The sequence below is a fragment of the Muntiacus reevesi genome, chromosome 1, assembly GCF_963930625.1.
Source record: "Muntiacus reevesi chromosome 1, mMunRee1.1, whole genome shotgun sequence".
Lineage (NCBI taxonomy): Eukaryota > Metazoa > Chordata > Mammalia > Artiodactyla > Cervidae > Muntiacus > Muntiacus reevesi.
Window position 1 is genome coordinate 45936628 of NC_089249.1, and position 14534 is coordinate 45951161.

Genomic DNA, 14534 nt, shown 5'->3' on the forward strand with positions numbered 1-14534 from the left:
CTTTATACAGTTGTTGCTCTGTAAAAATTTTTAATAATAAATAGGTAACATTTTTAAAAGATGTAGTAAAGGGATTTTTGTTTTTTTAAAAAATTAGGGGCCCAAGTGGTAATAGTATTTAAATTGTAACAGTGGTTTATTTGGAGAATATGGTCTTGGGAATATGAATGACTGATTACTCTTCATTTTTTTGACTTTTTGGGTTTTCTGGTGCCTAAGTATTTATATAACCCCATTTATAAAATATGATATTTAAAAAAAATTTCCATTGGATGATCTGCTTCTCAAAGAAGAATTTTTCTGATAAATAATTTAGGTTCTAATGATCTTTAATAAAATCTTAACAATTCTTTTTTTTGGGCAAACTTTGAAGACTGTTAGTTGCATAACTTAACTTGTAAATAGTGAAATATATGCATTAATGTTTTTATGTGTCTTTCAATATCAAAATAAAATTTAAAATATTATAGTCATCTGAAGTATCAAAGCCATGAACAAACACATTTCCACATATTTTTAAATGTTTCCTCATTTGATGTTTATGATATGAAGAAAGAAATTAGGAAGTTGAAGATATATTTATTGAATTTCTTTCAGGTTGAATGACTTTTGTTTTAAAGGCATATTGATTTGAAAAACACAGATTGTCACACCTATGAGAAATAAACATTTGTAAAGAAAGCTAATATATTTGTTTATTTAGTTGAATTTTCCCATTCAATGATTATACATTAATTCCAAAGTATGATTTTGAGGGTCTGTTTATGGTGCTGTGTGCAAGAAGCATGCTTATAAAAGCTGCTGCGTCATTTACATATTCTTGAATAACCTTATCAGTAATGACAGACTGTGCTGTGCTTGGCTGTTCAGTCGTGTACAACTCTTTATGATCCCGTGGACTGTGGCCCACCGGGCCCCTCTGTCCATGGGGATTCTCCAGGCAAGAATCCTGGAGTGGGTTGCCATGCCCTCCTCCAGGGGATCTTCCCCACCCAGGGATCAAACCCAGATCTCCTGCATTTGCAGGCAGATTCTTTACCATCTGAGCTACCAGGGAAACCCAAGAATACTGGACTGGATAGCCTATCCCTTCTCCAGGGAACTTCCTGACCCAGGAATGGAACCGGGGTCTCTTGCTGGTAGATTCTTTATCAGCTGACCTACCAGGGAAGACCACTGATAGACTATTATGCAATAACTGGACAAGCTTGTGACAGGAAAGGGTGAAATTGATTCTTCTCTTAGAATAATTTATATTGCTCCTGCTTCTTATGTCTTGGTTGGTTGACCATGAGGCATATGGGATTCCTGCTCCCTGACCAGGGATTGAACCTGAATCCTCTGCATTGGAAGGTGAAGTCCCAGCCACTGGACCAGCAGGGAAGACCCTGGATGACAGTCTCTTTGGAGCTGAAGGTTAGCATGGCCTTTCTATTAATAAGTAGGCAAAGTAAATGCCTTTAACTGGAAAGTCCACAGCAGTCTTTTATTTATTTATTTTTAAAAAATATTTATTTATTTTACTTTACAACATTGTATTGGTTTTGCCATACATTGACTTGAATCCGCCATGGGTGTACATGTGTTCCCCATCCTGAATCCCCCTCCCTCCTCCCTCCCCATCCCATCCCTCTCACACCAGTCTTTTAATCAGGAATAAGTTCATGACTTGAAAAGTTTCCTACTCATTATAGAGGAGAACACAGTGAAGCAATATGCTTGGGTAGGGGGTAAAAAACAGAATGAAATCAAGAAGACAGATTTTTCAGGAACTATAAAGAAGACATGACACAGAACCTGAATTTGAACTGTTTAAGACACTTTCCAAAATTCTCTTCTTTGTTGGATTTGGTGCTTGTTTGTGTCCCTGTATTTTCACATAAATACTCATAAATGAAGCATTTATACCAAAAGGAGAAAGGAATAGTCCTTCTCGCAGCATTGCTAGAGAAGCTTGGTAAATTCGGAGAAATCCCAAGACCGATGTAGACAAAAATGCACTTCAGTTGATAACCATGAATTACACCTTCAAAATGACTTATTTTTATTTATATCAAAGCAACAAATATTTATGAAGTCCTAAAAAAGTGCAATGCCTGCTTTTCTCATGTTGGAGTTGTGTGGTTAGATTACGCTTGTTCTTTTTCCATTTATGCATTTTAGGGTTGTGCCTTGTATCTTGAAGATTTTCCTTTTCTCAAATCCTTCTTTCTGGCATTTCGCAAACCCGAAACATACTGAGGAAACAAGGCACATCATTCCAGTTTTGCCTTGGATTTGAGGAGTCCCTTATGGTGGCGCAGTCCTCCAAGGTAACCAGGTTGTTGGGCTCCCCTGCGTCCCAGAAGCTGAAAGAGAACAACAGGGGTGATCTACATGAGGCAAGGTGACTTATACATGCATGCTAAGTTGCTTTATTCATATCTGACTCTTTGTGACCTTATGGACTGTATGTAGCTCACCAGGCTCCTCTGTCATGGGATTCTCCAGGCAAGAATACTGGAGTGGGTTGCCATTTCCTGCTGCAGGGCATTTTCCCGACCCAGGGACTGAAGCTACCTCTCTTACCTCTCCTGCTTTGGGCAAGTTGGTTCTTTACCATCAGCGCCACTTGGGAAGCCCTATAAACTAGGCAAAATACATTCATGTTTGATTTTACAACAATTTTATGAAAGAGATATTATAATCCCCACTTTGTTGATGAAGCAAAAGAATCTCAGAAGAGCTAAACCATTTCTCTAAGTCATAGAGTTTGTGAATAGTGAAGTTAAATGGGACCTTTCTGACTTTCTATTTTGCTGTGGTCGCTCATGGCTTTAGACCCAAAACGGAGTCGTTAGGGGAAAGAGGGATATCCTGGTGGATTTGTTTCCTTCACACACATAGCTCACATTGTGTTTAGCTCCCCTTATCCTATAGAGTTTGTATTCACTGAGGAGCATACTTCACTGGGGCCACAGAACAATATTTTAAAGGGCCAGAGCATCCTACTTTTAGTCCATAGGAATCTGTTGGCTCAGACTTCCCTTGTGGCGTGGTGGATATGAATTCACCTACCAATGCAGGTTCAGTCCATGATCTGGGAAGATTCTATGTGCCACGGAGCAGCTAAGCCTGTGCATGACAACTACTGAGCCGAAGCCCTCTAGAGCTCAAGAGCCACAACTTCTCAGCCTGTGGGCCGCAGCTACCCAAGTCCACGCACTCTGGAGCCTGCGCTCCTCCACAAGAGAAGCCACCACAATAAGAAGTCCATGCACTGAAATGAAGAGTAGCCCCCGCATCTAGAGAAAGTCCTCACAAAGCAACGAAGACCCAGTGTAGCCAAAAATAATTAATTTTTTAAAATTCAAAGCTCTAAGGAAAGAAACTGTTGTTTTTCTCAAATCATTGTTTTTGTCTCATTGACTACAGTTTGGGGGCATAAGACTTCAAATTCCACTTTGTCTCCCCTGCATTTCCCATGAATTAGCTTTCAGTTTTAAGCTTCTTCTCATTTCGTCTATTATTTCCCGTTTTATTCTGAGGTAATTCTAGGAGATGGAGGCAGCAGATCCTTGTGCTTCTCTTTTCTGTCTTATATATCAGCTCTGTTTATTTTTGCATTTAATATCACCAAGAATGGACATGAATATACCTCCTGGACCTGAAGGAGGGTCTGAGGACTCTCCTCAACAGTGGTCTAACTTTACAGTTTGGGCTAGTGTTATAATTCTACTGGGCTTCCCAGGTGGCTCAGTGGTAAAGACTCCACCTGCCAATGAAGGAGACACAGGTTCAATCCCTGGATCAGGAAGATTTCCTGAAGAAGGAAATGGCAACTTGCTCCAGTATTCTTGCTTGGAAAATCCCATGAACAGAGGAACCTACAGCCCATGGGGTCTCAAAAGAGTTGGACACAACTGAGCAACTAAACAACAACCAATAATTCTACTACAAGAAGGAAATTACCTCAGAGACTTTGTGAGAGGTGTACCATCTACCCATTTCCACTGACCCTCAATCACTTGGTCTGTCAGTCCAATATAAAACTCTTTGTTTCTAGGTTTTGCATGGTGAAGGAATTCCTATGGAAGACACATACAACAAAAGAGGAGATCATTTATTCCAATTCCAAACAAATGTTGAAGGTAATTGTTACTAAGACAGAAGTAGGATTTGGATTGGAGATGATAGAAAAATGATCCTGAAATGAAAAGATTATAGAGGATTTATTTTGGTAAAGCATAGATAACATAAAATTATGCCAGTGAAAAGGAACTTTCGACAGAGAAGCTCCTCAATAACTCATGCAAAGATGATCTATGGTTATGGGTAGCACAAAACATTATAAATCTTAGCTTAAATATAATGGACAATTTCTGCTTACCCTCTTTCACATGTTTCTAAACACACTGGTAATTCTAAAATGAGGTCCCCATATGTACCCCATCGTGTGTAAAATAAATGGCTAGTGGGAAGCTGCTATATAACACAGGGAGCTCAGCTCAGTGCTCTGTGATGACCTAGAGGGTGGGACAGGGGGTGGGAGGGTGGTTCAAGAGGGAGCGGATACATGTGTACATACGGCTGATTCATCTGGTTGTGCAGCAGAAACTAACACAGCATTGTAAAGCAATTATGCTCCATAAAAATAATAATAAATAAAATAAGAATAAAACTAAAATAAAATATATAAAATACAAACTAAACATGAATAAATAAAGTAATAATTCAGTTCAGTTCAGTTACTCAGTCATGTCTGACTCTTTGTGATCCCATGGGCTGCAGCACAGCAGGCTTCCCTGTCCATCATCAACTTCCAGAGTTTACTCAAACTCATGTCCATTGAGTCGGTGATGCCATCCAACCATCTCATCTTCTGTCGTCCCCGTCTCCTCCTGCCCTCTATCTTTCCCAACATCAGGGAATGAGTCAGCTCTTCGCATCAGGTGGCCAAAGTATTGGAGTTTCAGCTTCAACATCAGTCCTTTCAATGAATACTCAGGACTGATTTCCTTTAGGATGGACTGATTGGATCTCCTTGCAGTCCAAGGGACTCTCAAGAGTTTTCTCCAACACCACAGTTCAAAAGCATCAATTCTTCATCTTTCACCTTTCTTTATAGTCCAACTCTCACATCCAAACATGACTACCAGAAAAACCATAGGTTTGACTAGATGAACCTTTGTTGGCAAAGTAATGTCTCTGCTTTTTAATATGCTGTCTAAGTTGGTCATAACTTCCTTTCTAAGGAGTAAGCATCTTTTAATTTCATGGCTGCAGTCACCATCTGCAGTGATTTTGGAGCCCCCCAAAATAAAGTCTGCCATTGTTTCCACTTCCCATCTATTTGCCATGAAGTGATGGGACCGGATGCCATGATGCTGGTTTTCTGAATGTTGAACTTTAAGCCAACTTTTTCACTGTCCTCTTTCACTTTCATCAAGAGGCTCTTTAGTTCTTCTTCACTTTCTGCCATAAGGGTGGTGTCATTTGCATATCTGAAGTTATTTATATTTCTCCTGGCAATTTTCACTCCAACTTGTGCTTCACCCAGCCCAGCATTTCTCATGATGTGCTCTGCATATAAGTTAAATAAGCAGGGTGACAATATACAGCCTTAATGTACTCCTTTTCCTATTTGGAACCAGTCTGTTGTTCCATGTCCAGGTCTAACTGTTGCTTCCTGACCTTCATACAGGTTTCTCAAGAGGCAGGTCAGGTGGTCTGGTATGCCCATCTCTTTCAGAATTTTCCACAGTTTATTGTGATCCACACAGTCAAAGACTTTGGCATAGTCAGTAAAGCAGAAATAGATGTGTTTCTGCAACTCTCTTGCTTTTTTGATGATGCAATGGATGTTGGCAATTTGATCTCTGGTTCCTCTGCCTTTTCTAAATGCAGCTCAAACATCTGGAAGTTCACGGTTCATGTTTTGTTGAAGCCTGGCTTGGAGAATTTTGAGCGTTACTTTACTGGCTTGTGAGATGAGTGCAATTGTGCAGTAGCTTGAGCATTCCTTAGCATTGCCTTTCTTCGGGATTGGAATGAAAATGGACCTTTTCCAGTCCTGTGGCCACTGCTGAGTTTTCCAAATTTGCTGGCATACTGAGTGCAGCACTTTCACAGCATCATCTTTTAGGTAATAATAATTGCAAATTAATAAATAATAAATAAAATGAAGTCCTAGCCCTCTTTTTTTCCTGCCTTCCTAATAAAGGAATTAAACATGAACATTTCTTTTTATCCTGGTTTCTTCTAGTAAAGAAAATGAAGTTGGTAATGACTTCCAGAAAAGGTAAGAACAGCATGTATTTCAATAAATTCATGTGACACATAGAAATTGTGGGTCAAATACTATACACAGCGTGTATGGGGTAAAGGGAGGTGGGTCCCGCGGAGGCTGTTTCACGACACTGGAGGATGCCGTACTCAACTACCTGCTCTTCCTGCGTGTTGATAACCACCAGGTGAGCGCCCATGCTCGAGCAGTTTTTTAGACTTGCTGTCCAGGACATGGTGTTAACAGAAAAGAAGTAGCAGCTGGATTGAAAATGGACCCACTTCAATGGACAGCAATTCTTGACTGAACCTGGAAGGAGAGAAGTTTCTGTGAGAGTCTCACATGAACCGGATAAGATGATAGACACCTTCCTCTGAGCCGATAAGTTCCTCACTTAGAGTCAGAAGCCTCGGAACCCCTTGTTCATGCTTCACATCTTACTATCCAAGATTTTAGGTAATTCCTCAGTCACCAAACACAAACAGCAATGTTCTTGTCTTTCAAGACATAATCCTTACTTTCTAGATGTCAGTGCCAATAAATATTAACACAACCGTATAAAAGTGGTCTCCTACCATTTGGCACCAGGGGCAGGTTTTGCGGAAGACAATTTTTTCACAGACCAGGTGGGGAAGCTGGTTTCAGGATGATTCAAGTGCATTGCATTTATATTGTACACTTTATTTCTAATCTAATGCCACTGTTGATCTGACAGGAGATACCGGTCTTTGGACTGGTACACATTTATTCTAAAGGTTTGCTGTAACATCCCCAAAGTTTCCTGTTTGAACGCTAATTGCACTTCCAAAGTTTTATTCTTGTCCTCTTACCAAATTCTCGTTATTCTCTGACAGGCAAGATTTTACATTTTACTTTTGAAAAACAGGACTCAACTCAATTACTTTACTTATCCCCAAAGAGATTGAGAACCCCTGATATATACAATCTTCCTTAGTTATGCTATTGACATGGGACCCTATTATCTGTTCATAGACTTCCAAGTTCAGAGAAAAATTATGCATTTTATCTGAGTGACCACTAAGCAACTGTCTCTCATGTTTTCCAAACAATGTACCCTCAACAGAATCTCCAAACCAGTTGTCCTACAGTTCTTAAAACTATAGAATTTCAGCCTATGAAGTTTATTAAAAATAAATAGCCCAATTCCTCTTCATTTAATGGTGAGGAAATTATAGCTCAGAGAAGGAAGTCACTTTCTATTGTCAAGTAGCATTTTGCTAAGGCTTGGACCAGGACAATATGGAAGAGTATAGGGAGCATATTTCTGAGATATTTTCAAATTTCCTTCCTACATTTTTTTTCTCCTTCACCTCATTTTGGAAGCAGGTGATGGATGAAAATAAAAAGCACACTTCTGGGAATAACACCTTCAACTTCTAGACTGACTCTTAAGCCATACACCTCACATTTATTCTAAAGGTTTGCTATAATGTTCCCAAAGTTTCCTGCTTGAACACAAGTTGCACTTTCAAAGTTTTATTCTTGTCTTCCAACTTCTCTCATTATTCTTTGACAGTACAGGCAAGATTTTGCATTTTGCTTTTGAAAAACAGGACCCAACTCGATTATTTTACTTACCCCCAAATCAATCTAAAGCCAGAAAATGTTGCTATGTAAATTTAGATGTTCAAGTTTGAGGTCTATTATACTTGACCCATTGGGCTTCCCTAGTGGCTCAGATGGTAAATAATCCATCTGCAATGTTGGAGATCTGGGTTTGACCTCTGGGTTGGGAAGATCCCCTGGAGGAGGGCATGGAAACCCACACCAGTATTTTGGAGAATCCCCATGGACAGAAGAGCCTGGTGTACTACATAGGGTCACAAAGCGTCAGACACGACTGAGCGACTAAGCACAGCACACATACCTGATCCATCATTATAGCAGGAGAGTTCCATGGAATCCCCAGGTGGCTGGAACTTTTTCTCATCACATAGTTGAAAGATGCCATATGTCACTGTAAGGTAAAGGGGCACAACTAATAATCATTACCCTTAATAAAAGCTTCCCTGGTGGCTCAGAGGGTAAAGCATCTGCCTGCAGTGTGGGAGACCCGGGACCGATCCCTAGGTCGGGAAGCTCCCCTGGAGAAGGAAATGGCAACCCACTCCAGTATTCTTGCCTGGAGAAGCCCATGGATGGAGGAGCCTGGTAGGCTACAGTCCACGGGGTTGCAAAGAGTTGGACACAACTAAGTGACTTCACTTTCACTTTAGTAAAAGTACATTTTATCTGACACTGATGAAGCTATCTGCAGGGCAGGAATAGAGACGCAGACATAGGGAACAGGCTTGAGGACACAGTCTGGGAGAGAGAGGGTGGGATGAATTGAGAAAAAGATATATTACCATATATAAAATCGATTGCTAGTGGGAATTTGCTGTATGATGCAGGGATTTCAACCCAGTGGCTGTGATAAGCTAGAGGGGTGGGATGGGGTGGGAGGGAGATTCAAGAGGGAGGGGACATATATATATTTATAGCTGATTCACATTGTCATATGGCAGAAACCAGCATAACATTGTAAAGCAATTATTCTCCAATTAAAATTTTTTACAAATACATTAGATTTTTTTTATAGTTATAAAAGTACCAGCAGTTATGATATTTGCTTACTATCTACTTTTACTTCAACATGGATAGGAACTGAGGTTTGCTTACTCAAAGAAGAGAGAATTCACATTTCGTGCTTTTCCTGATTTATGAAGATAAATGTACTTTATTTCAGGTTCGAAGACCCAAAGAAAACAAATGTGAAACTCACATTAAATACATTTGTATGGTTTTTTTTTTTTTTTCTTGTAACAAAGCCCTAGCTGAGACAGAAGAGTAGAAGAAAACTTTTTTCCTCACCTACCTGGTAGAATACATTTTAAAAGACAAATATTTTTGAAATGTTAATGTTTTCCTTGATTCCACAAACAAAATATTCTTTTCAGTCAATTTCTTACCAAAGAAAGACACCCATATGAATTTACCTGTAGAAATTATGTATCTCAATATAGCTGTCTTATTAATGGTACAATATGCTTGGTAAGTCCTAAGCAATAAGTTCTAGTCTAAGATGAAAATGAATTATCTATTTATTGAATGAACTTCGTTAACAACATGATGATGATAATGCAGAAGATTGGTTTCAGTAATGTTAAATGAATGAATTATTGGAATGGCCACTGATCATATAAATTGCCAAATTCAATTTAGCAGCTTGTATATTTTACCTGGATGTATTCCTAGTAGTGTGTGCATAATCTGGAAAAATAAACTTAACAGTGAGTTCAGTTCAGTTCAGTTCAGTTGCTCAGCCGTGTCCGACTCTTTGCGATCCCATGAATTGCAGCACGCCAGGCCCCTCTGCCCATCACCAACTCCCGGAATTTACTCAAACTCATGTCCATCGAGTCAGTGATGCCATCCAGCCACCTCATCCTCTGTCGTCCCCTTCTCCTCCTGCCCCCAATCCCTCCCAGCATCAGGGTCTTTTCCAATGAGTCAACTCTTCGCATGAGGTGGCCAAAGTATTGGAGTTTCAGCTTCAGCATCAGTCCTTCCAATGAACACCCAGGACTGATCTCCTTTAGGATGGACTGGTTGGATCTCCTTGCAGTCCAAGGGACTCTCAAGAGTCTTCTCCAGCACCACAGTTCAAAAGCATCAATTTTCGGCGCTCAGCTTTCTTCAGAGTCCAACTCTCACATCCATACATGACCACTGGAGAAACCATAGCCTTGACTAGACAGACTTTTGTTGGCAAAGTAATGTCTCTGCTTTTTAATATGCTGTCTAGGTTGGTCATAAGTTTCCTTCCAAGGAGTAAGCATCTTTTAATTTCATGGCTGCAATCACCATCTGCAGCGATTTTGAAGCCCCAAAAAATAAAGTCTGACACTGCTTCCACTGTTTCCCCATCTATTTCCCATGAAGTGATGGGACCAGATACCATAATCTGTTAAATATATATAATAAATGTGTTTGGACTCTCTTTTGTTGCTGTTGTTTAGTTGCTAAGTCATGGACTTAGCAATGGACTTTGCAATGGACTTTTTGCAATGGACTATGGCCTGCCAGGCTCCTCTGTCCATGGGATTCTTCAGGCGAGAATGGAGTGGATAGCCATTCCCTTTTCCAGAGGATCTTCCCGACACAGGGATCCAACCCATGTCTCCTGCATTGCCAGCAGATTCTTTACCACTGAGCCACCAGGGAAGGCCCCACAAAAACAATACAAAATGCCTAAGGCTCTCTCTTTTGCCAAGTCTAGCCTCTCAACACTTGTTTCCAAGAAGTGACTTCCTGTGCCTCTGGCTAGGATCTCAGAGAGGTTTACACTAATGACAAGATTACAGAGAGGGTGGACTCAGGGCCACTAAGGAGATAACAAGTGTGTACCATGAAGAACGTTTCACAGGTCACTGAAACTTAGCACCAGTTTCATGCTGGTTGGGGTTTCTGGCTTGGGGAGTAACCTGGAGATAAATATGGGGGAAAGCATCAGTCATTCAGTCGTGTCTGACTCTTTGCAAACCCATGGTCTGTAACCTGCCAGGCTCCTCTGTCCATGGGATTTCCCAGGCAAGAATACAGGAGTGGGTTGCCAGTTCCCTCTCCAGGGGATCTTCCTGACCCAAGAATAGTACCCACATCTCCTGCATCACAGGCAGATTCTTTACCATCTGAGTCACCAGGGAAATGGAAATACCCTTTGTGGGAGAAGAGAACCCACAGTCAACAAGGACGAATTCACTCCTAATGTTCACTAGGCAGCTTGAATGTGACCCTCAGAACTCACCAACACATCTGGTGATAAAACAGGCACTTAGGAGCAGGATGGCGGTGCCAGCAATGGCCCACAAGAACAGCTGGGAAGAGAAGCATCTTCTCTCTGTAGAAAGAAAGACATACATGTGGTCAATCTTCCCTAAAAAGCTACAAAAGAGATAAAAGAAATTCATATTTGACCCTGCTTATTTTCTTCCACTTGTACTACCTATACTGAGTAATTCCACACTTCAGCATGCATCAAGATCATTGGAAGGGTTGGCTAAAACAGATCATGGGGTCTCATCACCAGAATTAAAAATTCAGTAGAGCTGATATGGAACCCGTAAGTTTCCAGGAGCTGTGAATGCTGTTGGCCTGGGGACCACACTTAGAGAAGCACTGAATGGAAAAGGTAGTAGTCTGGTAGCTCTCTCTGAGCTCAGTCTCCTGCAATCTCTCCAGAAGAACATCTAGCCTTCTAACTGTCCTCTTTTATTTCCCTCTCTTTCATTCTCTGTCTCTCCACTCTTACTCTACTGGCATTTACTGGGCAACAAGTCAGTCTCCTCACTCCAGGAGACAACAAAATGGAGAAATGATGACATTTTAAGTATCAACAAAACAAACTGACCTTGGAGAGATATGAAGGGCTTTAAAAATATCATTTTATTTTGATGGATAAAATTTCTCCACTTTCTTCCAGACCTCACTCATTCCTAAATTTATTGTCCTGTCCCCAGAATGTTTATCACCTCTTTCATGAAAAATCTATGAAAGAAAAGTGCATGCGTGCTCAATCGTGTCCTACTCTTTGCAACCCCATGGACCATAGCTCACCAGGCTCCTCTATCCATGGGATTTTCCAGGCAAGAATACTGGAGTAGGTTGCCATTTCCTCCTCCAGTCTTCCCAACCCTGAGATTGAACCCATGTCTCCTGTGACTCTTGCATTGGCAGGCAGATTCTTTACCACTGAGCCACTAGGGAAGACTGAAGGAAAAGGAATAGTTGCCAATCTTACCTGTGCTTTGTGATGCTGGTGATGTGGATGAATTCATTCTTTCACTTTTCTCTTTTTTCCTTTCCTCTCCTCCGCACTGTCTCTTTCTTCCTCCTCCTCTCCTCCTCCCTGTCTCTGTCCTTAGTTTCTGAGTCCCAGAGTGCTTTGTTGATAAAAGACAAAGAAAATGAAGGAGGAATACCTGATCTGTGTTTTAGGAAGCTCAACCCTAAGACATAAGAAAATTAACTTGTTCTGTGGCTGTGTGTTTATGTCAAGATTTCCTTTGTTGCATAAGGAGGACAAGGGAGTTTACCGGACAACAGTCAGTCTCCTCACTCCAGGAAACAACGAAATGGGGAAATGAAGACGTTTTAAGCATCAACAAGACAGACAGAACTTGTGGAAATATGATGGGCTTAAAAATTATTGTTTTATTAGTATTTTGGTGGATAAATTTCTGTGTTTTCTTCCAGACCTCACTTATCCTTAAATCTTTCCTTGACATCTGTGCAGCTCACCTCTACATTTCCAAACCACTTTGATCTTTACTATTATACATTTGTTAACGGAAAAGGGGGCTTCCCCGGTGGCTCAGATGGTAGTCTACCTTCAGTGAGGGAGACCTGGGTTCGATTCCTGGTTCAGGAAGATCCCCTGGAGAAGGAAATGGCAACCCACTCCAGTATTCTTGCCTGGAAAATCCCATGAACAGAGGAGCTTGGCAGGCTACATTCTATGGGTTGCAAAGAGTCGGACAAGACTGAACTGAAAAGGAGACACATTGGACACAGAGCTGGGCGTGTAGTTTATGTATTTATACCTTGACCATGTGAATTTCTTTTCACCTTTTATGCTTTTTCTTCCTCTTTCATTTGAAGCTCTTAAACAGTCTATTACTTTGGATTACATATGCCCTTTATCAAGTGATGGCCACTAGGCTATTTTACAGGTTCATCTCAGATGAACAGCCTTGGGAAGTATGACTATACACTTTGAAACTCATCTCAATTTCTTACATCATAACATAGCTTCTGAGGTTCTGGAGGAGGCTCAGTAGGAAGTTTAATTCTACTGTTCTAAATTCCTTGGGGGTTTTGTTTATATTAATATTATAGCCTATTTCTCTCAATGGGAAAAATGAATTTGAGTGCTGGAAGAAATAATTTCAATTAGAGTTGGAATACAGTGTGTTTCTGGAAGATTAGTTGGATATAGTCATATTCTGTTACTTAAGGATAATATTAACTGGTCTCAGTTGATTTAAGCTCACATTTGTTTTATATATATATATATACATATATATATATATATATGTACAAAACCTGGTAATCCCCACACCCAATGACTCACAGACTTCCCATGTGTTAGAAAATATCCCTGTTCTCCAGACTTTTGAACTCTGTGGGAGAAGGGGAGGGTGGGAAGTTTCGAAAGAACAGCATGTATCAAGTGCTCGGGCCTGTTGGGCTGGGAGGATCCAGAGGAATCGGGTGGAGAGGGGGGTGGGATGGGAGACCGGGATGGGGAATTCGTGTAACTCTATGGCTGATTCACATCAATGTATAACAAAACCCACTGAAAAATAAAAAAATTAAAAAAAAAAAAAAAAAAAAAAAAAAAAAAAGAAAATATCCCTGTTCTCAAAGGGACTTTTTAATGTTTGAATGTATCGGTCAATTGCCTCCACATTTTCCATTTAACAGTTATATAGATTACAGAATGCTTACAAATTTTACACATTTATTTTATAAACATACACATTTTTAATGTATGCTATCAGCAAATGGCTTTGAACCACTAGATAGAGGAACTGTCTAGTGGGTGAGTTATATGAATTATTAAATGGTGAATCACACTGACTACAGCCCATTATTTATTATTATCAATCAGCAGGAATCAATATGAATGAACAGTTATGTTAATAATTTAATGAATATACAATTAGCTAGATATTAATGATTAATAGTCCTGTTTCCATCAACTAAAATACGAATATGATTTTATCCCCTTTGTTTTACTACTTCTCTCCAAGTTTTAAAATAGTATTTTTATGTTCAATAATATGAGAAAAATGTGACAAGTGAAAGACCTCCCTCTATCCTTAGTCCATACTTCTAAAGCCAATCACATTTGATGATTTTTTTTTACATACTTTGAGAGATTAAAAAAAATATTTAATTATTTTTGGCTGCACTGGGTCTTTGTTGCTGAAGATGGGCTTTCTCTAGTTGTGATGAGCAGGGGCTAGATTTTGGAAATCTACCACATTTTCCTGAAGCTGACATAAGCAGTATGACATAAGCTCTCTTAGCCTGCAACCCAAATTTGATGTTTATTTGGAGTACCATCTCATCCTTTGTCATCCCCTTCTCCTCCTGTCTTCAATCTTTCCCAGCATCAAGGTCTTTTCCAGTGAGTCAGTTCTTCATATCAGGTGCCCAAAGTACTGGAGTTTCAGCTTCAGTATCAGTCCTTCCCATGAAT

General features: G+C 40.1%; 1 protein-coding gene across 1 annotated transcript; it reads right to left on the bottom strand.

The window, feature by feature from the left end:
- Positions 1–1647: 1647 nt before the first annotated feature.
- Positions 1648–12264, bottom strand: CLEC4E (C-type lectin domain family 4 member E). Its single transcript, XM_065923067.1, has 6 exons — positions 12069–12264; positions 11076–11168; positions 8154–8243; positions 6423–6574; positions 3952–4067; positions 1648–2348 (listed from the first exon to the last, which is right to left on the bottom strand). Exons 1-6 carry the CDS (start codon positions 12103–12105, stop codon positions 2198–2200), a joined length of 639 nt encoding a protein of 212 aa, XP_065779139.1. The 5' UTR covers positions 12106–12264; the 3' UTR covers positions 1648–2197.
- Positions 12265–14534: the final 2270 nt, after the last annotated feature.